This window comes from Labrus mixtus, chromosome 9 (assembly GCF_963584025.1).
Source record: "Labrus mixtus chromosome 9, fLabMix1.1, whole genome shotgun sequence".
NCBI classification, from domain to species: Eukaryota; Metazoa; Chordata; class Actinopteri; order Labriformes; family Labridae; genus Labrus; species Labrus mixtus.
In genome coordinates this window covers 7,831,213-7,855,446 of record NC_083620.1, presented here as the reverse complement: position 1 = coordinate 7,855,446, position 24,234 = coordinate 7,831,213, and the positions used below count along the sequence as shown (strand labels likewise).

At 41.9% G+C, this 24,234-nt stretch overlaps 1 protein-coding gene and 1 long non-coding RNA gene across 4 annotated transcripts in view; one reads left to right on the top strand and one right to left on the bottom strand.

Annotated features, from left to right (window-relative positions):
* LOC132979843 (uncharacterized) overlaps nt 1–24,234 on the bottom strand; it is a 700,158-nt gene that overhangs the window by 16,626 nt on the left and 659,298 nt on the right. The gene's annotated exons all lie outside the window — the stretch shown is intronic.
* The window catches only part of sik3 (SIK family kinase 3), a 33,458-nt gene continuing 11,956 nt past the window's right edge, over nt 2,733–24,234 (top strand). The window contains exons 1-15 of one of the 3 annotated variants that reach the window (XM_061046100.1): nt 2,733–3,060; nt 15,568–15,684; nt 16,106–16,169; nt 17,018–17,179; nt 17,384–17,508; nt 17,646–17,769; nt 18,645–18,763; nt 19,754–19,864; nt 19,961–20,095; nt 20,499–20,579; nt 21,188–21,297; nt 21,441–21,597; nt 21,728–21,877; nt 21,975–22,048; nt 22,949–23,083. In XM_061046100.1, the coding sequence (XP_060902083.1) occupies nt 2,770–3,060; nt 15,568–15,684; nt 16,106–16,169; nt 17,018–17,179; nt 17,384–17,508; nt 17,646–17,769; nt 18,645–18,763; nt 19,754–19,864; nt 19,961–20,095; nt 20,499–20,579; nt 21,188–21,297; nt 21,441–21,597; nt 21,728–21,877; nt 21,975–22,048; nt 22,949–23,083 (1,955 nt within the window). In that variant the 5' untranslated portion in view covers nt 2,733–2,769. The remainder of the gene's footprint in view (nt 3,061–15,567; nt 15,685–16,105; nt 16,170–17,017; nt 17,180–17,383; nt 17,509–17,645; nt 17,770–18,644; nt 18,764–19,753; nt 19,865–19,960; nt 20,096–20,498; nt 20,580–21,187; nt 21,298–21,440; nt 21,598–21,727; nt 21,878–21,974; nt 22,049–22,948; nt 23,084–24,234) is intronic. The other 2 variants (XM_061046098.1, XM_061046099.1) reach the window with 2 other exon arrangements.

Sequence of the window (24,234 nt, the reverse complement as noted above, 5' to 3'; positions counted from 1 at the left end):
ATTGACCAGTGCATGAAAATTGTATGTTTTTGCCTGCCGTGCTTCGCCTTAAATGAAGTTCTGAAAACTACTCGTATTTTAAATCAATCTCCTTAGTGTGTGTTTGAAGAAATCACCCCCAAGTATTGATCGAAGCAGCATGTCAATGTTTAGAGAATTGAATTTGCTATAAGAGATGTCACCCTGAAGGTCAGTCTAGGCAACGACCTGCTATTTGGTAAGAACAGGATGCAGTAGCTCCTCTTTGCCATGGGGTGTCGCTGTCTACAGCATGTTAGAAGGCTGAGGTACAGCACCGCCACAGAACCGTCCACGTAGAAAACAACATGTTTTGCATAAAAGTTTCAGATAAACCACACATAATGTGAAATTCCCCCTCAATTTTCTTAAACTTTTTGATTTAAATTATGAAAATTCATCATCAGCAAGATTTCAGTGACAGATTTTGTAGCTAAAAAAATTACATGTAGCCTATAAAGAAAGTGATCTGCCTTTCCCTTTGGAGACAAAGCCAGTTTTTAACTTTAAATATCAACATTTGCATTAAATATTAAGATTTCAGATAGAATACAAAAAATATAGAATAAAAGAAAATGAACCATGTATTAAAAATGATTATTATTTTTCTTTATTCAACACTAAATATATATTTTTTTGCATACTGTTAATCAAAAGAACACTTTGAGTGGTTAAAAGTAAACTATTTGTTCAGATTTGTATCTTCTGTGGGTTTATTAATCACATTGGTACGATTTCTCATCTGATTGTCTGCAGTAACTCTGTCTGTGTAACAACTTGTTAGGACTATGAAATGTAGACAGAAAATTCCCCTTTGCTCTTTCATGCAAACTCTTCACAGACAATTAACCACAACATGACTCCCATGTGTTTCCTCGTTCATTACTGTCAGCTGACAGCTCATAGGCAGATTTAGCAGACACCACAAACACCCCATGTTTTAGATATTTATAAATATATTTCTGACCAGTCTGATAACCGAATGGACCATTTTGTTTGTGACGGCTCAGATAATGACTGAAAGTTTAGAAGTTGTGAAGAGTTTGAAAGTTAACATGTTTTGATCAGAAGGTAAGTGTGTGGCATGTTGTGCAAATGTGTAGACAATTTTACTCTTATTGCAGTCATGCTACTGATGAAGAAGATATTTTTGTTTGAATATTATCTATTGTAACATCAAAGTAATGTGAATGCTGAACTGTTCCATTAACGGCCACTGGACTTTAAAAATGTATTTTCCTTACATGCACTCTGTGAATAGTTACACACACTAAGATTTTTTCTCATAGTCCACTGCACAGCTTCTACATTGCACCTTTTGTACATTTTGTGTTTTATATTTTTTATATTTTACATTTTTAAATTCTATTTTATATATTGTAATAGCTACTTTTACTGTACTATTTAAGTTGTTGCTAGTTCTGCGTTATTTCCTTGTTAATTGTTTAGCACCAGTACACCAAGTCAAATTCCTTGTATGTGTAAGGAATGTGTGAGACAAAGGGCAAGTGACAAACACATCACAAGCTTCCCATGAGAATATTATCATGAATAAAATAATCTAATAAATCAAACAATATAGTGTCATGATTGCGGGACATTTATTTTAAGCTGCTGGAGGACTAAGACATCTATCGGACCACCAGTTTTTCCGTGATGTTGTATACAGACACGGCACATTCACATAAATAAACAAATGAAAGTATGCCTGTTTGTTGAGCCAATGCCATAGCTCCATACATTTTCTAAGCCTAATAAACTATATAACTAATAAACAAGGGGAATGTTGGAGAAATATACTAACAGTGTTTTTATCAGCACATGCGTGTCGAAATTTACAGATAGTTGATTTAAAAAACATTAGCCTATTATTATTCATGTTTAAAGCCAGAAATAGATTATTAAAACATTTACTCCAGGCGTTTACTCCTTGAGTGAATCAACACTGAGATTGTTATAATTTATTGTTTCAGGGTGTAGGTGATTATTACATTTAATAGGCTAAGATTTTAAAGAAAAAAGATAAACACAGACAGGTTGGCCATGATCCTATCAACAGTAATTTATGTTGAGGGTTATGTTTATTCTCCTGTTTGTTCATGTAGGCCTACATTATCTAACTATTTTGAGAAGAAAGTTTAGGCTATATATGGCTATTGTACGGACCAGGTCTGGAAATTGGTCTTGTAGCTGGAGAGGTGCCAGTCCAGTTCCTGAGCACTGCTGAGGTGCCCCTGAGCAAGGCACCAAACCCCCCCACCAGCTCACTGTGTGCAGCCCCCTCACTCTGACAGCTCTCCATTAGTGCATGTCCATAGGATCCTGTTTGTGCATGTGTGTATTTCAGCCTATGTGTGTGTAGCATGTCCAATATAACAGTGTAAAACTGAATTTAATAAATTATTATTATACACTGAAACGAGCAAATAAAGGATCTATGAATATAAAATGTTAGAGCAGTATATGCCTTTAAAGCCGTGTGAACCCTTCTGATCATACTTAGTGCAGCAGTTTGCAAGGAATCACTGAATCATGGGAACCAGAGTGATAATGCGCACTTCTTTGTCGCCAAGGCAACCACAATACGTTTCTGTGGATGAAGTCATTGTTACGCTCATCGTTACCATGGTTACAACCTAGAGAGGGCGCTGCGGAGGAGCGTTCCACGTAAAATGACGCAGGGGGCGGGGGCGGGCCCGAGATGCGCGCTGCGCTAGGCTTGCTTGTTGTTCCCGCAGAGAGGCTGAGAAGATGGCGGCCGTGTCAAGCGGAGGTGCTGCTGGGCCCGCTGCGGCCGGGATTACGCACCCTGCCCGACCGACACACGCAGGCATGGGCCCTCAGAACCGAGCCCAGCCACCCGCCGGCATCTGCCAACCGAGCCGTACCAGCACGGCGCCTGGGTGCATCACCAATCCCGGCCACACTTCGGCCACCAGGCCCCCCCCAGCCCGAGTGGGCCACTACGAAATCGAGCGGACCATCGGCAAGGGAAATTTCGCGGTTGTTAAACTAGCCACACACATCATTACCAAAGCAAAGGTAAGACAAGGCATGTCCACGCGTTAGAGGTCACTAATTACAAGTTGTCATTGTTTTATATCAAGCCTTTTAGACCTTGTACCCAGGATGACGCTGGGGCCTTTAGGCTCTGGAGACACAACGGCCAGTCCGCTTTGGTGACACCGCTGCTCGGTGCTGGAGGGAGGGAGGGGGGGGGCTCCGCTCGGCACAGAGCATCCTCTCTAACTACTCCTTACAAAGACACTGACCACAAAGTAAACATACTCTATCATATATTATTTGACATTACGTATGGGAAAGCTTAAGAAAGGCCCGAGGTGAGTGTGTGGCACAGCGCAGAGGACGGAGAGAAGGGTACTGACGAAGATGAAAAAGAGGAGACTGTTGGAGCTAGCTTTAGCTTACAAGCTAATTAGCTGTTTGGCTAGCTGAGATCCTGTCCGACAGATACAGTACACAAGGTTAAAAAAGTTTACCAAAGCCCATTGTATAACTTTGAATGGAAGATGAACTTTTAGAGTTGCTTGACCTAGGTTACCTGTGGGTTGATACTCTCCCAAATTTAGCTTAAAAGTAGAGCCCGACTAGCTTTTCCACTTAGCTTACCCTAGCTTGTTAGATAATGATTGAATTGCTCATTTCAGTGCATCATTTCTAGCACAATAACACATCATACACTTGTTTTTTCTGAATATGCTGAGACACTGTCAGTGAACAAACAGGAGCATGAAGAAGAAAACTTATGACACCAGACACTTTCTTAACACTGTGTTTCCACTATTGTTTATGACATATTTCTTGAAACTTTCGTCCCTTTTTGTTTTCTAAAATTTAAACACAAACGTTTTTTAAACTACGCCTATAAAAGCTCAACATCCAAATCAAAACAAAGCAGTCAAAATAAAAACACCAATGAGAAGGTAAACACTGCAGACAGCCATCGCTCCACATAATAATTTTTGAGACAAGTGAGTAAGCAAGCAAGTACAGTTAATCACAATACATAGTATAATAAATATAAATAAATAAAAATTGAGTTACATTTTCCCAAAGAAATGCACAAAAAGTGTTATACCTGTGTGTGTGTTATACATACCTGGACAGGTGCGTAGGGCAGAAGTCCAAGATAAAACTACAATTAAAAGACTCCTGCACGCTGTTGTCTGCACTTTCAATTCCAAGTTTTTTTTAAATTTTATGTTGGGAGTGTTTATGACTTTTACTCTAGAGACAGGACAGTGGACAGAGTTGGAAATCTGGCAGAGAGAGACATGCGGAAAAGGGGCCAAAGGTCGAATTCAAACCGGGCCACCCAATTCAAGGATCACAGCCTCCATACATTGGGCACCCTCCACTAGGCCAGTGGCGCCCTTCAATTCCTATATATACTATTGTTTCACAATGTTGCGGTACTCTGAATCAACCCACGAAGATCCAAAATTTCTGCTCTTGGTCTTCTTCGTCCCCTTCCTCCTCGTAGTCTGTAAACCTCTCGCACGCACTCTTCCTCCTTTGACTCTGGGATTGTCTCCATTCAGTGCACTTTGAACTGGCTTATATTGGTTTTATCACAACATTAGCAACAAGTGTTTTTCAGTTGTGAGTGATTTGTGTGTAAAAACTGTGACACCTTTCCTGTAGTTGCATTTAACTTCTGCCACTTTGGATTACCATCGTGCATCACAGGGCAAAATGTGATTTTGTAAGTGAGAAGGAGTTTAGAGTGTTAAAAAAAAAGGGGTGGATGATATTTGCAAAATAATGCCTAACTTGGTAAAATTATTTAAGGTTTTGCCAGAAGAGTGATTAATTCAACAAATGGGTTTAAGCCACTGATCATTTGGTTGAAAGAACGGGATTTAGTGTCCGACGATTGTCAAAAACTATTGACATGTTAAAATGAGTGCTCTCTGCCACCAGACACTTTCAGTTTAACGTATGTGGACGTCTTTTCATTCAGTAGACGACAGTTAGCAGAATACTGGATTATTGGACACATTCATTATCAGACATTATTACAAAATAAGGATATTAAAGAAACACTATCATTCAAAATGAGAGACACTCAGGTTCAACACAGGTCTGTTTTATTCTGTAGATCTTTAACTCAGTGGACACTCGACCTGGCACCCACGCTTTTTCAAGGATTTTTGTTTACCCCAAAATGGGCTTTGGACTTTTATGGTAGGTAGGGGAACGTTGGGGGCATTTCAAGCAGAAGGTTCCCACAAAAATTCAGATGCATTCATGTTTGTGTTCCGATCAATGGATCAGGTACCTAAATAATGTTTCCAGGCTGTGTGCGGTCACGTGTCAGTCTGGGTGTGCTGGCTTGGTGTTCTTGACAGGCATGGTCGCGAAAAGCTCAAAAGGGCAAAAACCAGTTTGATAATCTTTTATTGATCCCCACTGAGGAAAGTTAAGGTTGCAGCATTGCAAAGGCAAACAAGTATGCAATTACAAGTAGTCACTAGTCATCTGAAATAAACTACATCCATGCATGGCCAAACAGAAGCTATACGGGACTTTTAGAGATGTTGGGCAGTGTTAAATTGGCTAGTTGTATGATTAGTAGTTGCAGAGTTATGTAAAAACAGTGTGGAGAATAATAAGAACCCAAATAAGTGACAGTGCAAGAATAAATAAGATATCCTAAATAGGAATATAATATGAAATAGGAGATGGCAAAAGAAGTAATCACAAAGCCAAAATTGGTGCATTTGGCAAGCAAATGCATTAAAGTTTAAAATCTGCTATGAAACTCTCATTTGAGCTTCCACTCAGGGCAATACATGCAATGAGGTGTAATGCAAAGCTTTTCTTTAATGACAGGACTGTTGTGATTAGTGTGCACATCCCTTATGATGGATGCCTGGTATCAAACACAACAAGCCAGAGACTAAACAAACAGACAGCTCCTGTTCTGTAAATGTTTGTTTTTTATTTGATTGTTTTTAATGACACAGATAAAGGTGTGTGTCGAGGGAGCTGAGACTGCAGCTCTACCACTATGCCTGTGTTGATATACACACAAACAGACAGACAGACAAGAGTCAGATTGCCTTGAGAACCTTCCCGTCAAATCCATGGAGCCAAAAAAAAAGTTGGGTCAGGGAGTGCCATGTTTAGAGGAGATTTGTTTAGGACTTTAACGTTATTGAAAGACTTTGATGGTTTTGCCTGATTATGCGGAATGGTGGCAGTGTGTGTAGCCTCTTAGAAGACAAATATAAAAATTAATTCTTTTTTGAATGTGTAGTGTTTGACTGTATGTGTCATTCTGAGTGTAAGAGATGGACAGATGACAACTTGACAGTCGATCACAGACTGATAGAAAGAAAAAGAGTCCTTGTTTGTTGTCTGTTGATTTCGGTCACAGACCAGTCAGCTCATGGTTTTTATCGACGAGGTAAGGGATGTTCCAGGTTCCCCAGTAGCTCATGAATACCAGAAGAATAGGAGTATGCTTTTAAATGTCTGTTAATGTCATGAATATGGATAATGATCAGTCATTTGAAGAAGTGTGCTTTGTAGCTTTGTTTCATGGCACAGCTTTTCTAATGATCCAGTGAGAAGAGAAGAGGGAGAACATATAAAATGTACAGAGCTTTTTCATGTTTTCACGGTTTTGACATAAAACCAATTTGCTGCTTGTTAACTTGTTGATTGTTTGGTATGTGGCGTAAAAGGTGAACCAAATGAGGGTCCAACGGTAACAAGCAGAGACAGGGTGCATTACCTACCTGTCGCCCACCTACTATAGCGGAGTCTGACATACTTCCGTCAACTCCCCTGCCATTCTTGAATATTGGGGTAAGGACAGAAGTCCAATTTAAGGCGTAATCGAGCTATAACAGTTGCTCGACTTTACTGTGCATGTAAACATACTAAGTTGTTCTATGGAGCAGGATGACACCCAGCAGGGCAGTCACTCAGAAGAGGGCCTGGTTCTTTATACGAGGTAGCTCAGCTGTGCAGAAAGGGATGGGCCCTTTCTCTGCCTCATTTGCTCTTTTGTTTAGTTAAATTTAAAACACTCATCAGGTTTATTGTCTGGAAGTTTATTTCTCCAGTACAAACATTTCACCTACCGGTCCGTTATGACTTTTGCAAATCATTGTGCATATATGGTTCTTGATGTAAAATTCTTGCTAACAAAACACAACACAAACCTTGGATTTGTACAGAGCTACAGACCGTCAGGTGCTGCACCTAGAGGTTGAAATAGTTGAAGTTAATCTCCTGATGAGCACCTGCTAGTGAAACTTAAAACAGGAATTTTGATACTTTCATGCAGAGGCTGTGTCAAAGGCAATTGGGGACGTGTTGAGGATGTCATGATAAATGCTGAATTCAGTATATCAATAAATGTTATTGAGGATAATGCCCCTTCAAAAATGAACATTTATTTTCTAATTTTTCTGCGAGGGAATGAGTGCGTTTACATGAACTTGAGTATCCTGTTTTTGTGTTTGTGCATGTAAACATCATATCCTGATATCAGAAACCGGGATAAGCCCTTATCCCCATTTTGAGAAACCTGATCTTGCTACCTGACTAACTCAAAATGAAAACAGGATACTGTGGCATGTATACGCCTTACCATGGTTTCTGACAGCTGCCAACTACCTGCACAGGTAGAGACGTAACATCAAAACAAACATGGCGGCCACCAGTCACGCTTATCTGCACCCATTACTCCCTTGTCCCACATGCCGGCAGTGACAGGCTGACACCAGTCAGAGGTGAGGATGTTTGATATTTGCTGTCGCTCTCTTCACCCGTTGCTGGAAATTAGGTATTTAATAGTGCTAACTAAGCCTGCAGTAATCCAGAGGTCTCATTTTTTTCAGAATTCAAAGTTGTTTTCATTAAGATTTTAGGTCTTAAAATGTAAGAAATAGTTCATGACCCTATCAGGTTAAGTCATACATTGCTAGTATTGAATTGATAAATTCAGTGATGAAAACCACAAAAGGACTTCGTCTGAGATTTACTGATTTGTATTTGAAAGAAACATAATCTGCCTGGCAACAACAAAGGATTGTCTTTACCACTGACTAATACTTAAACATCTACATTTTGAAATTGTGAACATTTAAAAATGTGATCAAAGGAACCCATAGACTTTGCTAGAGATTTAAAGGTCATTGGACCTGAGATATGTTGAAGTTTTTCTGTCATTATACTGACTGTGGTCATTTCCATTCCAGTGTTTGTATTAAGCCTCCTGAATATAATGTGCAGGACTGCCATTGTGTGTGCATGCTTGAGTGTATTTGCTCGACAGAGGAGGTACCGCCAGTGCCCTTGTCCAACCTGATTTAAAGATCAAGTTAAGGCACCTTTTGTTGTGCCAACAGCAAGGTGAGCGAGATCGGTGGTTACGTATGGCACTGTGTGCCTTGTACTGATCTGTTTGCCTGTGTGGAAGGACATCCTCCCCCATCCCTCTTTTTGCCTCATTTTCCTGTCTTCTCCCCTTCCTGTTGAGTGTTATTTTTTAGGAAAGAAAAGGATGAGCAGGAGGAAGAGGGCAGGCAGGATGGCAAGCGTTAGGTAACAGGCCTAATGTACTGTGTAACAATTTCAACCCCCTCAGCTGCACACACATACTCTTGCATATCTCTCTCAAACATACAGCATCCCCTCCATGTTTCTCACACACAGATGTGACATCATTTGGGTGAATAATACAACAACCGCTGTGTTATTTTCCCTGCCTCTAGTTGTCTTCTCTTGCATTGCTAGTTGTGTGACTCTGCAGCCAGTCGGCTTCAGGAAGACAGGAACACAGACCAGACTGTTTGTGCATGTGTGTGTTACTTGACACAAGGTAGGACTGCCAGGGCCTCGTTAGTGTGATCGTGTTCCTTTATGAATAACAGGAGTATATCAGCGGTTTGTGTGCATGTGCGTTTCAGAACAATACATGGCAGGATGCATGGTTGCGGCAAAGAAAATCACAACTCTGCCATCATCATCATCCACAGCGCTGCTTGTTGTCAGAGGCGACTGTGTGTTGCCAAGGCTCCTAGTTGGAGAAAGGTCGCTTCATTGAAGTGTAGTGGTTTCCATAGTGATGACGGTGGTCACAGCCTCCAACTACCATTTCTGGATAGAACTTACTTTCCACTGGTTTAGCCCGATGTCTGTCATGGAGACACAACATATGCAATAATGTGTAAAGTGTTTACTAGAGCTGTATACCTATAGAGCTGAATTTGTCAGGTACTCTTAGGCTTCCTGCGTCAGTGAGGCAGACCTCCTGGGTCTTTGGCATGTTGAATTGATACCTCTGTGAGAATGATCAATGTCTACCAGACAGAAACTGGGATGCTGTGTAAAACGTTATTACAACAAAGTGGAACAATAGAGTAGCAGATAGAACCCCCATGATTCCCCTCCAGCCTCAATGTCATCTTTTGTTATTGCATTATTGATTTAAAGCCCCCTGGCGGCGGAATCTACATATTGTATCTTTAATTGTGATTATGATTTTTGCCATAATCAAGCAGGCCTAACGCTGTCAGGAGTAACAGTATTTACACCCGCTCATTTGACCTCGGGACACCGCCACAGCCCGCTGCTTTTAATCATCTTGGATTTAAGACAGCAAGACATTGACTGTTTAAACACACCCCTACACTCTGTTATCGCACGTTACCTTTGTTTACCCTCCACAGTGGCCTGTAGGTTGAACAAATTCACCCGACACTGCACTCAACACCCAAATTTGGCCGATTGCAGATGCCAATTTGCAATTCTGGTCAGCATCACTTACATTCTTTGCCCGCTCATTACATTTAAAGAGACACACACACCAAAACGGAGCGTTCTGAGAGAGCTGGTTTATACAGGGTTTCTGGTGCTTGATTCATTTTTGACCACAGCACAGATGTTTAATGTTTAATGTTTAATTTAGACCACAGGGGACTGTTTGAAAAGGTGGAAAAGGGGGATAATATGTCCTCTTTAAACCTATTGGCGCTATCACAACCAATCAATATATGTTAAGCAGAATACCGTTTGTATACTTACCAAAATGATTGCACCATACCGTGTGGGCTCTTCTGTGCAAGAGGAAAAACTGCAACCAGCAAATGAATGTGTGCTGTCCAGTTTTCCACACTGTAGCATGTCCCCAGTCTTGTACTCTAAGCCCGATACACTCAAGTGAGTCATTTCCACACATCATAGCAGTGCAAAACACACAAGCAGAACATCTCTGAAAGACGTGCTGACTCATCCTGCCTGTACGCTTTCATCTGTGTGTGCATAAGACAGTCATAGTGTTGACCTGCCGTGACATTATCTAGCGTGTATGACGCTGTGTGATGCCCTGTGACTTCATACGAACACACACAAACACTCAAGCATGAATTTCAGTCTACCAAGCAGCCTTGGTTAACTATTGTAAATACTAGCTTTACAGATATAGATGTATTTTCCACCTTTTGTGTTTTAGTGCGAGGTAACTCTCACTCGTATGCTGATGTGGGTTAATCCTGGGCATAACACCCTCAGCAGGTGTAAAAATCTGTGTCACCTGTTCATGACGGTTAACCCCATACATAATATCATGACATCACTCGTTATGTGTGTTCGTGCGTGCATGCCCGTGTGCGCATGTGAGCACAAGCCCGAGCTTCCCTCTCTAGACATGACACCATAGACAGGATTCTTTGTTTAGGATTAGCCTCATTATGGTTTAGCCATGGTTGGATGTTTTCAAAATGAATAAAGCACTGAGTGTGTTTGCATGGTCTTGAGTATCCCGGTTATGAGCCTTATCCCGGGTTCGATTAGGTTCAGGATATGGCGTTGAGATGCACACTGAGAAACCTGGTTATTCATATCCCTGTATACATGATAAATAAATACCAATTTCCCGGTTTCTGATTACTGCATCATATTTGCGCAGGCGGCAGTGATGTTTATTTTTTAACTACAGAAACCGTGGCAACCGCATATGTTTGGAAACTGGCGTCATATAGCCTGTTCACCACAGACTTGGATAGGTCAGCATTTTGATGCTTAACTTCCAATTATATTTAATTATTTCATTACCCAAAGACAAAACTCAGTTTCTTTGTTACTCCAGAAGGTTTCTGAAATCAGGATATGATGTTTACATGCACATGCACAAACACAAAAACGGGATACTTGAAAAACCTGATCAAAACCGGGACAGAATATTACCGTATAATTTCTGACTTTACAGCTTTTTGGCTGTGATGTAATTATTTAATCCTCATATTTTGCTGATATCTTACACTGTTTAATAGAGGTTGGGAAACATGCATGCAGCTCTTGAATCAGAGCATTACAAAGGGTGTACTAACCACTTCTATCTTTGTTCAATCAGAGAGTATAGTGATCAAAACATATCAACCAGAACGGTTACGATGAACTTTTTGGGCTATTTTCTTGGGCATTCTTTTGATGTGTTGTTGCACAATGCACATGCTGCTTTTCCCAACCCTTCTTCCTCTCCCTGCATACGTAAGTGGGCTCTGTTCACCTCTTTTTATGACTCATAAGTTCATGCAAATACACACGGCATGTTTTGAATATTTACTAAGTAAAACACCTTCCTAATAGTAGATTAACCTTTTGGGGAGGAGGCGTCTTGCTAATTGCCTAGGTTATCAAAATAATAACAGCGAAACTAGTTATGTAATTACATAGGCAGCAACCACAAGCTGGTCTTCACTTACTACCATAGAAAATACATGACAGGTATGAAGCACAGTTGGACTGTCTCAAACCAACATGCTGATGTACCTGATTTAAACGGCTGATACTTTCCTGCGTACGTGTTTACGTTAACCCAGATGGACATTTGACCGCTTTAAAGATGTTGCTGTGTGTCAGTAGCTTGTATATAAGCTCCTAATAAGCTCCCAGTAATCTCTTGTCTTGTTGTCTCTTGTATGGTAGGTTCATAGATGTCAACTTGTATTAAAGCTGGCAATCATGTTGAATCTTTGGAGTCCTTGGCCTTTTTCACATATGCACTCCCAAACATTTCTAGAAAATCCCAGGCAGGCTTTGACCTTGTGGCAAACATAGTGATTTCCAACAATACTCCTCAGTTAGTTTAACATGTGCATTTCACTTACAACTCACTATGCTGTCATGCTATGCAGTTTAAATTGTGGTGTCTGTGTATTGAAATATACAGTAGATGCTCCTCCACTGGACAGCAGCTGCTCCAGCATGATGCTGTGCTGAGGTCACTGTCTTGTGATCCGAGGGGCTATGTGACACTTTATCTCATTGCAGCCGGCCTCTCAGGAGTGTCTGTGTGTGTGTGTGTGTGTGTGTGTGTGTGTGTGTGTGTGTGTGTGTGAACCCAGATCTATGGATGGAAAATTCCTGCGTCATGGTAGCTAGTGCAAAGTGGAGTGAACACCCTGAGGCTGCTAAGGTACACACTCTCAGTCACAAAACATTTACTGTACCTTGGCTGGAGCTAAAGCTGGAAACCCAACCTGCCAGCTCTATGCTTGTTAGAATGACAAGATGCCAGTTTTTTTTTTTAAAGGGATGAAAATCTGAAGCAGTGCCCTTACTTTACTGGCAGCCTTGTTAACAATCATTTGAATGACCACTGTGGTAAGGCAAACACAGCATCTGAGTGACCAATCTTAAATCAGAAATGTCTGCAACTCAACAAAATCTATTACCTCCTCACTGCCGTACCATTTCAACTGTGGCCTAGTCCCCCTGTTGTCAGGACTTGAAATGAGCATGATGTGCATGTTGATGTCCGCATACTTCTTAGTGTTGGAGTGTGTGAATTGAAAAATCAGATGTCCTGTTGTTATCCTCCAGAAGATGCAGTGGGGAGCGATTACATCAACAAAACTGTAAAACTTCCCATGCCAAGAATAGATAGCTTGAGCTTAAAATACCTCATAGTTTCTAAACAGACCCATACATACTCGCACACTTGGCAAAAGTTTTTATTGTATTTTGATATGACTTAACTGTATAAGGGCTGCAACAACAATTCAATAAAACTTGATTAATAAAAGTTTTGGCATTCAATTTGATTATCGTTTCTTTGTGTCGAGCGATCATTGCGTGTGTTGTAAAGCACTATCCCAGTGCTTTACTAGACGGTGAGATGCAGACCCAGCATGCTGATATAGACCACAAGCTAAACAAACAAGCCCTCTCATGAGCTGTACCCTCTCATGAGCCCCTCTTTGCCCTTCCTAACTTCCCCTTCCTGTCTGCAAGAGGAAGTGAGCCGGGTCAGGCTTCAGATTGTCTCATCTTCCTTGTGTCTGCTGCCAGGAAAAGGGGAGCTAGGGATGGCACTCGGCAAGATTTACCAGAAGTGGTGCTGTTTGTGTTGGTGTGTGTATGCAAAGGGGATGTGCAGGAGTAGCTGACGAAATTGTTGAACGTCGTCACCCTCGCTAGTCAACACCAGAATTACTAGCTGGTTAAAGAAACGATAAAAATGTGTGTTATGTTTGCCCTTAATGCGGGTCAAATTCTAGGCTCAAACTGTAACACAGTCACACACAACTAGCTAGGGCTGTAGCCATAGTCTGGCTGTAGCTTTGGCTAATGGGCCTTCTCTCCTGGTTCTACTGCCTGGATGTAGACAGCACACTGAACTGATAGCATCTCGTAGTAGCAGTGAGTCTGGCAGTGGCAGTATTTTGATCTTGAAAATTGAGATAAAAATGTATGTTGTCTGTGTCTGATTAACCTGGATATCTGACCGCTGCGGTATCACATATAGCACAGCCATGTCGGCATTCACCTCCAAGGAGATCTGAAGTGCTTGCTGGTTCATTTGCACACAGAATATTTCAAATAAATAATGCTCAAGTTTGCCTTTTTTGTGTGTTTCTTTCCTTTTGACTAGTCAGTTAGTCTGGTTTTAAGTTTTCGTTCACCGCCCAGAAAATGAGTCGATAGGAACATCACTAGTATGTACATACATGTGTGTGTTAATGCAGGACACATTCTTTTCATTTTTTTTCCACACCCAGACTCAACTTGCTCATCTATTTTTGGACGATGCAGTGTTTTGGGGCAGCTCCATTAGCTTTGCTTGATTAAGTCATTAAAGTGTTCTAACCATTCCTAAGTGGGAAAGCAAAGCTCCTGTCACACACCATCACTGTCCACACTGCCAGAGCCATTGTCGAGGGCTCGGCAGTTACGCAAGAGTTGTGCTCACAGTAGAAGGTCACGGCTTGGGTCAGTTTCCCTGACACGTTGGAATCCAGAGGAAGCACACTGTTTGACAACACACAGTTTGACTTCATGTTGAGAAGTGCCTGACGTTGCAATTACCTTCCCAGTTGTGGCTTGACCTATATAATTCTTTTGTTTTGGTTTTTGTTGACATTTATATTGACATTTCTAAAGCACTTTCTAACTTGTACAAATTAGGGAGTTCATGTTTATCTGACTGCTTGTCTTCATTGATGAAGTAGCCATGAACAGTAATATAGAAAATTGAAGATGAAACCAATCGTGATGCATCTTGATATCAAATGATAATCATTGACAGGATAATCTAAATTTAATTAAATTATGAGACTAGTGTTGTAGTCACTAACTGAGACCAAGACATACCCGAGTCCAGAGTGCTCCGAGGTCGAGACGCGACCAAGACATTTAGGGATCAAGACCGAGACAAAACCAAGACCCAGGCAGGGCGAGACTGAGACAAGGACTGGACCATAAATATCCATGAAAAATCCTCATCTTTTATGCGGGGGCTTGTCACTTACTACCGGGAAAGTTGAGGCTGTAACTGGGAGATAAAAATCAAACTACAAATTAATTGAAGATATTTGTTCTTTTAGAAAGAGGTGTTCTCCTTCTAATTACAGATAATAATAAATGGATAAATAGCCAATCAGTGGTGGCCTTGACCAGTCTTTATTTAAAATCCGGAGTCCGCCCAGTCTGAGACTGAGACAAGAGTAAGACATCGTAAAAAAACATTCAATTCAGAGACGAGACCTTCAAAAAGTGGTCTTTAGACCGGTCTTCACTACATGAGACCAGAGAAGATGCACAGCCCTGCTAATCGTGCTTCAACTTTCACAAGTGTCTGACATCATGCTGTCTAATTCTTCAGATTTTATCCCACTGTCAGCTTCTTCTTTGGCCAATTCACTTTTATTCACGTAACTCATATCTTAAGTGCCACCCTGAGGTGTCATGAAGAAGTGACTCTGTGAGTTAATTTGGCTGGGAAATCTGTTCAGTGTGCCTTGTTTTATATAAAATTATCTCTATTTGGCACCAGCGATTTGGTAATGAGTTAGAACAACGATATAATGACATGTTGATATTTTGTCTCACCCCTAATGTAAACACTCAAGAGCACTTTCACTCTATTTATGTCTCAATCTGTCCTCAATACTCCCCCTCCTTCCCTCTCTCTCCTCCCTCCTTGATCCATCCCTCTATCTTCTCCACACCCTCTCCTTGTCTCATCATTCATCTTCTCACATCCCTTTCTTCTCTCTCCGTCTCCAGGTGGCTATAAAAATAGTGGATAAGACTCAGCTGGACGATGAGAACCTTAAGAAGATCTTCAGAGAGGTCCAAATCATGAAGTTGCTGAAGCACCCCCACATCATCCGCCTCTTCCAGGTACACACTTGCTCTCTCTCCCACAGAGCTGATAACACAATACGCTTGCCTCTTGCACCTGAGCCCCATGACCCGAAAGGAACTGGACAAAATAAATTGTAGAAATAGGTTGGGATAAATTCAAACATCCCTGGATTTCTTTTCAAAACACTGTCAGTTGCAGAAGTTTTGAAATGATCTCTTGTTTGTTTGTTTGTTGTTGTTGCCCTGATTTTTGCAGCTTCATTGGGATCGTAACACCAAACCATCTAGCATCAAGAAAACTTTAAAAGCATATTGAATGTATTAATACGTCCCTGTTTATAAACCTTACACTGTTTTACGCTCGCCCGTGTGAAATGTGTGAAGATCACATCCCTAGATATTGGCTTGTCAGAGCTTTTTAAAGGTCCTGATTGTTGTCGATTGTTTTTGTTTTCAGGTGATGGAGACGGAGAGGATGATCTATCTGGTAACAGAGTATGCCAGCGGTGGAGAGATATTCGGTAAGGAGTTACTTGGTTACCATGATGGAGGCTTTCTATTTTATCGGCTCTCCTGCTGTGCAGTTGCTGTCATTATTGTTCCAGTTGTTTTTGTATCTTTTTTGGTCTAGTGCAAAAAGAAATCTGTCAAAACCTTGTCACGTTCAATAGGTTAAGAATGTTTATTATTTAGAGGTTATTTTAAAAGTTTTTTACCACCATGATTGTTTTACTTGCTCCCTGTGAGTGCTTTCATACTTTCACAAAACTCTAGAAAATCTTGTAAGTTTTCAGTGTGAGCTGCATGTGTGAACGCAAACAGCTGGATTTTTCACTCAGACTTCATCTGGAGTTTCCCCTTCAGGGGCAGTCCTGCTGTTTGACTCAAACATACGGAACCACACATCTCACCGCGGACACTGTATGTTCACCACCCTTCCCTCAGGCAGACTCAGGACCATTCGCACACGGACAAACAGACTAATAAACAGCTTCTATCCCAGAGCTGTGGACAAACTCCTCAACCCATAAACAAACATAAATGGGTTGTAAATGCTGCTGTTTAGGATTGTTGCTAACAATGTTTCGTTGCGTCCTTTTATACAATGATAATAAAGGTTCTATCTAATTCTCTTCAGTAGTGCATTTGTGAAAATGTCTCATGTTAACTCTTGTTTTATTCTTTGTCACATGTTTGAAATCTCAAATGAGTCATGTCTTGAATCCTAAGCCATGTCTCCATTTTCCAAAGGATTAAAGAATCAGCTCTGGATGTCTCCATCATGAATAATGTTGTTAGATTTATTTAATGTATTAAAAGAAGTGACCACCATAAATAGATATTTTACATTGTTTGTGTTCCTATACAGACCACCTGGTGGCTCATGGGCGCATGGCGGAAAAGGACGCCAGGAAGAAGTTCAAGCAAATTGTGGCAGCAGTCCATTTTTGTCACTGTCGCAACATCGTCCACAGAGACCTGAAGGCTGAGAATCTGCTGCTGGACCACAACCTCAACATCAAAATTGCAGGTGTGTGAGAGTGTGTGTGTGCACTTAAGAATGTGTATGGGTGGGAAAGTTAATGTAGTGGTTTTGGGCTGTCTCGATGAGTGGGCGAAAGGCATGTGTGAACATGTGCTTTTGGAGCTTTTTGCTGGGCCGATTGAATTTATTCTGCTGAGGAAAGTGATGAGATTACAATAAAAAAAATGTGTCTCCTCTCTTCCCCGTCAGATTTTGGCTTCAGTAACCTGTTTTCTCGAGGCCAGTTGTTGAAGACATGGTGTGGCAGCCCCCCTTACGCTGCACCTGAACTTTTTGAGGGCAAGGAGTATGATGGACCTAAAGTAGATATATGGGTAGGTACACTGTTTGGTAAGCGTACGGCTTATTGAAAATGTTCTGTAATATTTTTTTAATAGATTGTTTATGAAAGCTTTGTTTAAAATTATGTAATAAGCTTATACCCTGCTGTGTTTTTTTTTCTTTCCTATAGAGCTTAGGCGTGGTGTTGTATGTTTTGGTGTGTGGTGCCCTACCTTTTGACGGCAGCACTCTACAAAATTTGCGGGCACGTGTCCTCAGTGGCAAGTTCCGAATCCCTTTCTTCATGTCCACAGGTACGTCTCTCGTCGACTTTTACTCTTTCCTGTGTCCGCTCTTTTTCTCCTCTCTCCAAACTTTTTTCCTTGTTCTCATGAAGTGACACTGTAGGAATCATTGAACTTAGATTAAATATACGAGGTGCATTTCCCTCCACATACATTTTTTGCTGAAAGATTTTTATGAATTGAACCTAGCAGTTTTAGAAGTCTCCTCCTCACAGGAGCAGTCATCACTACTCTGCCTCATGATGGCTTTACTTTGTAAGTTGGTTTGTGAATGCCTGTCCCTAAATGTTGTTCTGAGAAATACTGCAACACTAATGGTAGAATTTACCCTTAAAACACTTCTGTTTTAGGTACCATTTGCATCTTTGTGCATAAAATAAACAAAAGTGTGACACGCTTCTGAAGACATTACTCCATGACACTACCAGTGGTCAGACAAATCCACATAATTGAAAATATGATACAAAAACACCAAATAGATATACAAAAGTACAAGATAATGTGCAAAAGATCAACAACAACAGCAACAACAAATGTGCATGGACATGAGAATTAACATATGAATAAAGATAAGGCACTAACTTTGTTGAGTTTATATTTGTAAAGTCCTTTTGTCCTTTCAAAGTGACTGATGCCTGTATGTTGCTGATGAGGGGTTATAAAGTGTTATTCTACTGTTAAAATATTGTGGACTTGGTACAATCTGTTTTTACTATTCCTTAACAAAAATCAGACCTATAGCATTCTGAGTAATACAAACCGTTATAGCTAGTTAAAACTCGGCTGTTAATTTTGACTCTGCATTGTTGGAAAACCTTCTACTTGCTGTGATATGTGCTGTGTTTCTAACATGAGTGCACCTGCATGTCGCTGTGTCCTTGCAGACTGTGAGTACTTGATCAGACACATGTTAGTGCTAGAGCCCAGCAGAAGGTTGACCATGGAGCAGATCTGTAAGAACAAGTGGATGAGACAAGGAGACCCTGACCCGGACTTCGACAGGGTGAGTATCCGACACTCAATATCTCCAGAGCTGTTTAATGATAGCTATGATGACATATGTTTCCTACTTTCTTAATTTTGTTGTCAGGTTATTATGCACCACCCATTCTCTGCACCAAATGTTAAAATTGTATCAAGAGAAGAATGTGCTGCACCTCGCCCTACTGAAGCCTCTGCTTTCCCCCAGTGAGCCACGTTCATCTCCCCTCCCCTCTCATTCACACAAAGCGGCTGACAAACTTGCCCTTTGCTCGAGCTGCACTTGCCTGTGGCCTGCATTGTTGTGTTGGCAGGCTAATGTTAGCCCTCTTGAGTTAGCTCGTAGCTTCACACTGTGAAATGCACTTGTCCGTCACTCAGGTCGGCCACACCATAACTCTTATCCTTCATAAAATAAAGGACTAAAAGGCTAAAAAAAAAAATCAACCCCCTGAAATGTGTTCTGATTAAGACATGAACCAATAAGAACAAAATCGTTTTTTTTGTACCATGTTAATATCTGCTGTCCAAAAGGACACTGTAATATGTGGTGTGTATGTGTCTTTTGGAGCCAGCCTCTAGTGGACACTCAAGGAACTGCAGGTTTTTGCAATTCCATATTGGCTGCCTTTTTCATCAGAGGTTGCCACTTGGGAATGACACGTCCCAACCAATGAAAGTCTAAGGTTTTAAGGCTCATGAATCAATATAAAAACTTTAAGGAAGGTGTGTGTTCTTCCAAAATAAAAAATATTTATAAGCACTCACCTTCATTCTACCTGACCAGGGCTCATGACAAACACAAAAAGTTGTCTCTCTGAACTCATCACACAGAAGCAAACAAGGGAATGTCCTAACTATTGGAACGTTTCTTTAATTTAACTCTGATACAAGAGTAGTTTCTCCAAACTGTGAATGAAATGACCATGGATATGTGACATACGACGTTGTGAAATGACGATGCCTTGACAGTTTACATTAAACTCTATATCTCCCGCTCTCTCTCTTTCAGTTGATAGCCGAGTGTGAGCAGGTGAAGACGGAGCGGGAAACGGAGCTCATCAATGAGCAGGTGCTGATTGCCATGTCGGAGATGGGTCTGGACAGAGAGCGAACACTTCAGGTTGGACACACATTCTGTATTTACTTGCGCACGTATGTATTTTAATTTCAGCACTGCTTTCAGTTGATCATAACGTCCCCATCTGTTTCTCTCCAGTCCTTACAAACAGATGCATACGATCACTATAGTGCCATCTACAGTCTGCTGGCTGACCGCCTCAAGAAACACAAGACCCTGCGTGTTGCACCGCCCACACCGCGCTCCATTAGCTATCCTATTAACGCTGTACAGGTACTTTACCGTTAGTTTGTGTTATGATGCTGGCTGTACATACCCAATGTGTCTGTTTTCAACACAGCTTGATGAAATGTTGGGGAGTTGGGACGACTAAAGACAAAGTATTTTTAAATCCTTAAACAAAGGTGCTAGAGCTGGTGGTCCAGATCTTGATCTTGACACACCCCATAATAAACCGCTATGGATTGATTATAAATCGAGCTAAAATACTGTGCATATGATCTTCTGTTTCTTTAGTTAAAATCCACATTAGTCACCTTGTGGGTCCATTACATGAAGCTGTTCTGCATAACCCACATCTGCCAATTACGCAGCAAATAGGAGATTGTTGGAGAACTAGTGCAGTCCTCACTTGACCGTTATATGTCTATTTGTGTGTGCTTGTGTGCGTGCCCAGCAGACGGATCCACAGGGTAATCCCGTTAGCATGACTGTTCCCCACGTCCAGCTCATCAACCCAGAGAACCAGATTGTTGAGGTGAGTTGACCTGCTTACGTCAGCCGGGCAGTAGGTGGCCGGCAGTGAGACTGATATATGCACGCTTAGGACCAGACAAGACTTTCGTTAATGGAGTTCAAATCCAAACTTTGGGCCTTATCCCAACTGCTACCAACTTAGAGAGTCGTCCTGTTTCACACCGGTGTAGGAGCTCTTGTAGCTGGAAGTCTCTGCTGCACTACTTTGCAGCACAAATACGTAAACACAGCAGCATCCGGTCTCATTTTTTAACATATTTGCACGTTTGTAGTTCCTGGCTGTTTGTCCATTATCAGCGGTTTACCGCTACAGTAAACTACTTTCAGTTTAGCTAGGAATGGACTATGATCCGACACACATAATCAAGCATGCTCACTCTGCCAAATATAACTCACACAGCCTCAAAGCTGACTCACAAATGCTGTGAAACACCAGAATGCATGAGATTACTGCATTGCAGCAGGGATTTTAGTAAGCGAACTGGACTTTGAAGTATGTTTATTAGCTATGAAATAAACTTAAAATGTAATGTATGTACATGTTTGTAAGCATTGGAAACACTATAGGGCACAGCTAATATCCTGATGTGTGTGTGCATTTTTGTGTAGCCGGAAGCTAATATGGCACTGGACAGTGATGAAGGGGAAGAGCCGTCTCCAGAGGCCATGGCTCGCTACCTTTCGATGAGGCGGCACACTGTTGGGGTACCAGACCAAAGGTAACGCATAAACACGCAACCAAACTACCTTCAGTGATATTTTCTACTATTTCTACAGTATCAAACATTGTGTAGCAGCTAACTGAAATGCCAGATATTGTTTTTAATTACCCAGTGAGTCCCTTATGTCTCTTTGTCTACAGGACAGAGATGCAGGAGGACCTCCAGAAACTACCACCGGGTTTCCCTCGTGGTGCAGTCCCCCAGGTTCCCTTCCCTCAACTGGCCCCCACAATGGGCCAAATGCACACTCTAATGCCCACACAAAGCCTGCAGCCCACACAGCAGCTGGAGTACAAGGTACAGTGAGTGGGTTTAGACTCGGTTCTACCCATTTGCATTGGAAGGACTCAGGAAGTCGTCAATACAGTTTCAGAAATCAACATATAGATAAGATTAATCTTGCTTTCTATGTCTGCCATACCTCCAGGAGCAATCTTTGCTGCAGCCCCCTACCCTGCAGCTGCTTAACGGCATGGGGCCTCTTGGTCGGAGAGCTTCAGATGGCGGTGCCAACATTCAGCTACACGCTCAGCTCCTCAAGAGGCCTCGGGGGCCCTCACCACTCGTCGCCAGCCCGGTGAGTATCTGGATTTTTTGTATGTTTGATGTTGGGATGTGCTCCTCATAGAATAACTCACTGGAGTGTTTACTGGTAAACTCTGTGCCTCTCTTAGCACCCTATCCCTGCAGTAGCTCCGGTGGATGAGGAGGGATCGGACGGAGAGCCCGACCAAGAGGCAGTACAAAGGTAATCCACCATGGCACCTTTTTATCAAGGGTTATTCTTAACAGGGGTGCTGTCTAAACTGGGTACTCTTGAGGGCCCGTAACCCATGCCTACAGGGCTGTGGTTTCTATTGCTGATGTAAAACAGTAAAACTAACCAGCTTAAAGTATTCTAAATTACTTGAATGCACAATTTGTAAAAGATTTCCAAGTTTCGGTCCGTCACACAGATCTGTTTCACTACCCTATGTGTAAAGCAGGAGCTGAAATTAGCCCAGGGTAAGGACAGGCGTAGGTTAAGTTCATGGAGTCCTCGGTCTAGGTTGTATTTTCCCACTGGCCTTCTTTAGACAGCACTTTCTGTTGACCTCGCTGGTGTCCTGGGTTGCTGGGAGTGAGTGCTCTGCTTTTTCTCAAGGGAGGTGGCCATTCTGCTCTGGTGCTTACCCCATCTCTCTCCCTTTCTCCTTCGCGCAAGTGCCTTCTGCCACAGTTCCAAACTGAATCTGCCACCAAATCAAAGCCCTCTTTTCTCAAACCCTTTGGCAGAGAGCTTCTTTATCCTTCTCATTTCAACAAGTACCAAGTTGTTCCCAGACCTTGCTCACCCTTTCTCATACAGCTTTGCTAACTCTGAAGCTTGCAAAACTCAATTAAGTGAAGGCTACCAGTCCAATCCTTAAATTGGAAGCTGGGGGGTGGTGGGATACCTGTAAGCTATAACATCCATCTATGGTGTAATTATTATGATCTGATGTTTTTCTGATTGGCTAAGATGATATGAATGATGGCACCCATTGGCAGAGGTGGGAAGGGGCGGGGCTATCCCCCGTCTCTGTTAGCCAATGAGGACAGAGAGCTGACCAGCGCTGCTTCCTGTCTCCCACCCTCACCCCCCGTCCTCCCCCTCCCTGCGGCCCAGGTACCTGGCGAACCGCTCCAAGCGGCACACGACGCACGCGCTCATGAGCACATCGCATGGCGAGCCCTCTGCAGAGTCACAGCGGCCTCAGGGCCCCCGCCAGAGGGGCTGCTGGGCCCCCGACATACACACCCGGTGAGGGGACACACCCGCTCCGAGTTGTATATGCACAAACACACACACACACAAACATTCAATCTTACACTCATGGGCGTATGAAGCCTATCTGACGTTTTAACCCTCCCACACACACACTCACTCACTTGCACACACAGCTGATCTCACACACACCTTGGGAATAATGCACATGCACCGGGGGAAGGTTTGGCACCTTCCAAGCAGGAAGTCTGTATTTTTTTGCTCATTAGTGGAGTTGCAGGTAGAAGGTGCGCCACATGATATACATATCTTCACATCCCCAGTTAACCATGGTTCAGAATAACTGTTTGTTTCTTTCCCGAAAAACTTGAGAAGAGGAGGTATGTGACAGGTTCAAGATTTAGAAGAATGGTCTTGTTGGAGAACCCCCTTAAAGCTAAATCACTTGTAGAGACCATTTTTTGTGTTGTTGTGTTTGTAGCAGTAACCCCCTTATACTTGATGTCCTCACACTCCCTTTAGAAAAGTCCTTTGAGAAACTGGGTGTACTTTTTCTTCGTTTTGGATGCAGTGAGGCAGAGGCTGTTCTTTAAAATGAGGCTTGTTCCTGATATTTTTGTGCCAGGATGCAATGCCGAGCTTTGACAGATGTGTAAAAGCTTGAAGCTGTATCTTGGTTTCTGGAATACCGTCTCATAAGCAGATATTGTGGTCTGACGGTTGTTTTATTTATTAATGTTTTGGTTTGTGAAAATCACTTCTGAATCTTTTAGTCCTGCCAGGTATGAAGATAAATTAGCTTATGTTATTTGTAGGTTCCATTGTTCCATTAACAGTGTTATTGATATAACGTAGTGTAACTTAAATTGGAGGTCCAATGAGACCTTTATCTCCCTGAAAGTTTTTGTCTCATTGACTTGAGCTGTTTTGAGGTGCAGTGACCCATGACACAGTTAGTGAAAGGTTTAAACGCGCTATTAATAATTGAGCTTTTATCCTTTTTTTGTGCACAGTTCCTCTGTGGAGGATAGGGGGAAACATATTAAAACAGAGCTTCTGGATTTCTTTGACTTCTGGGTTGAATTAATTTTGGGTTGCTGATGTTTCCTGCACTCAGTGTGTCGCAATGAGACACTTAAATGTGTAACATTTGTGCATGTTTAAAGAGCTTCTCATGTGTCTGTCTC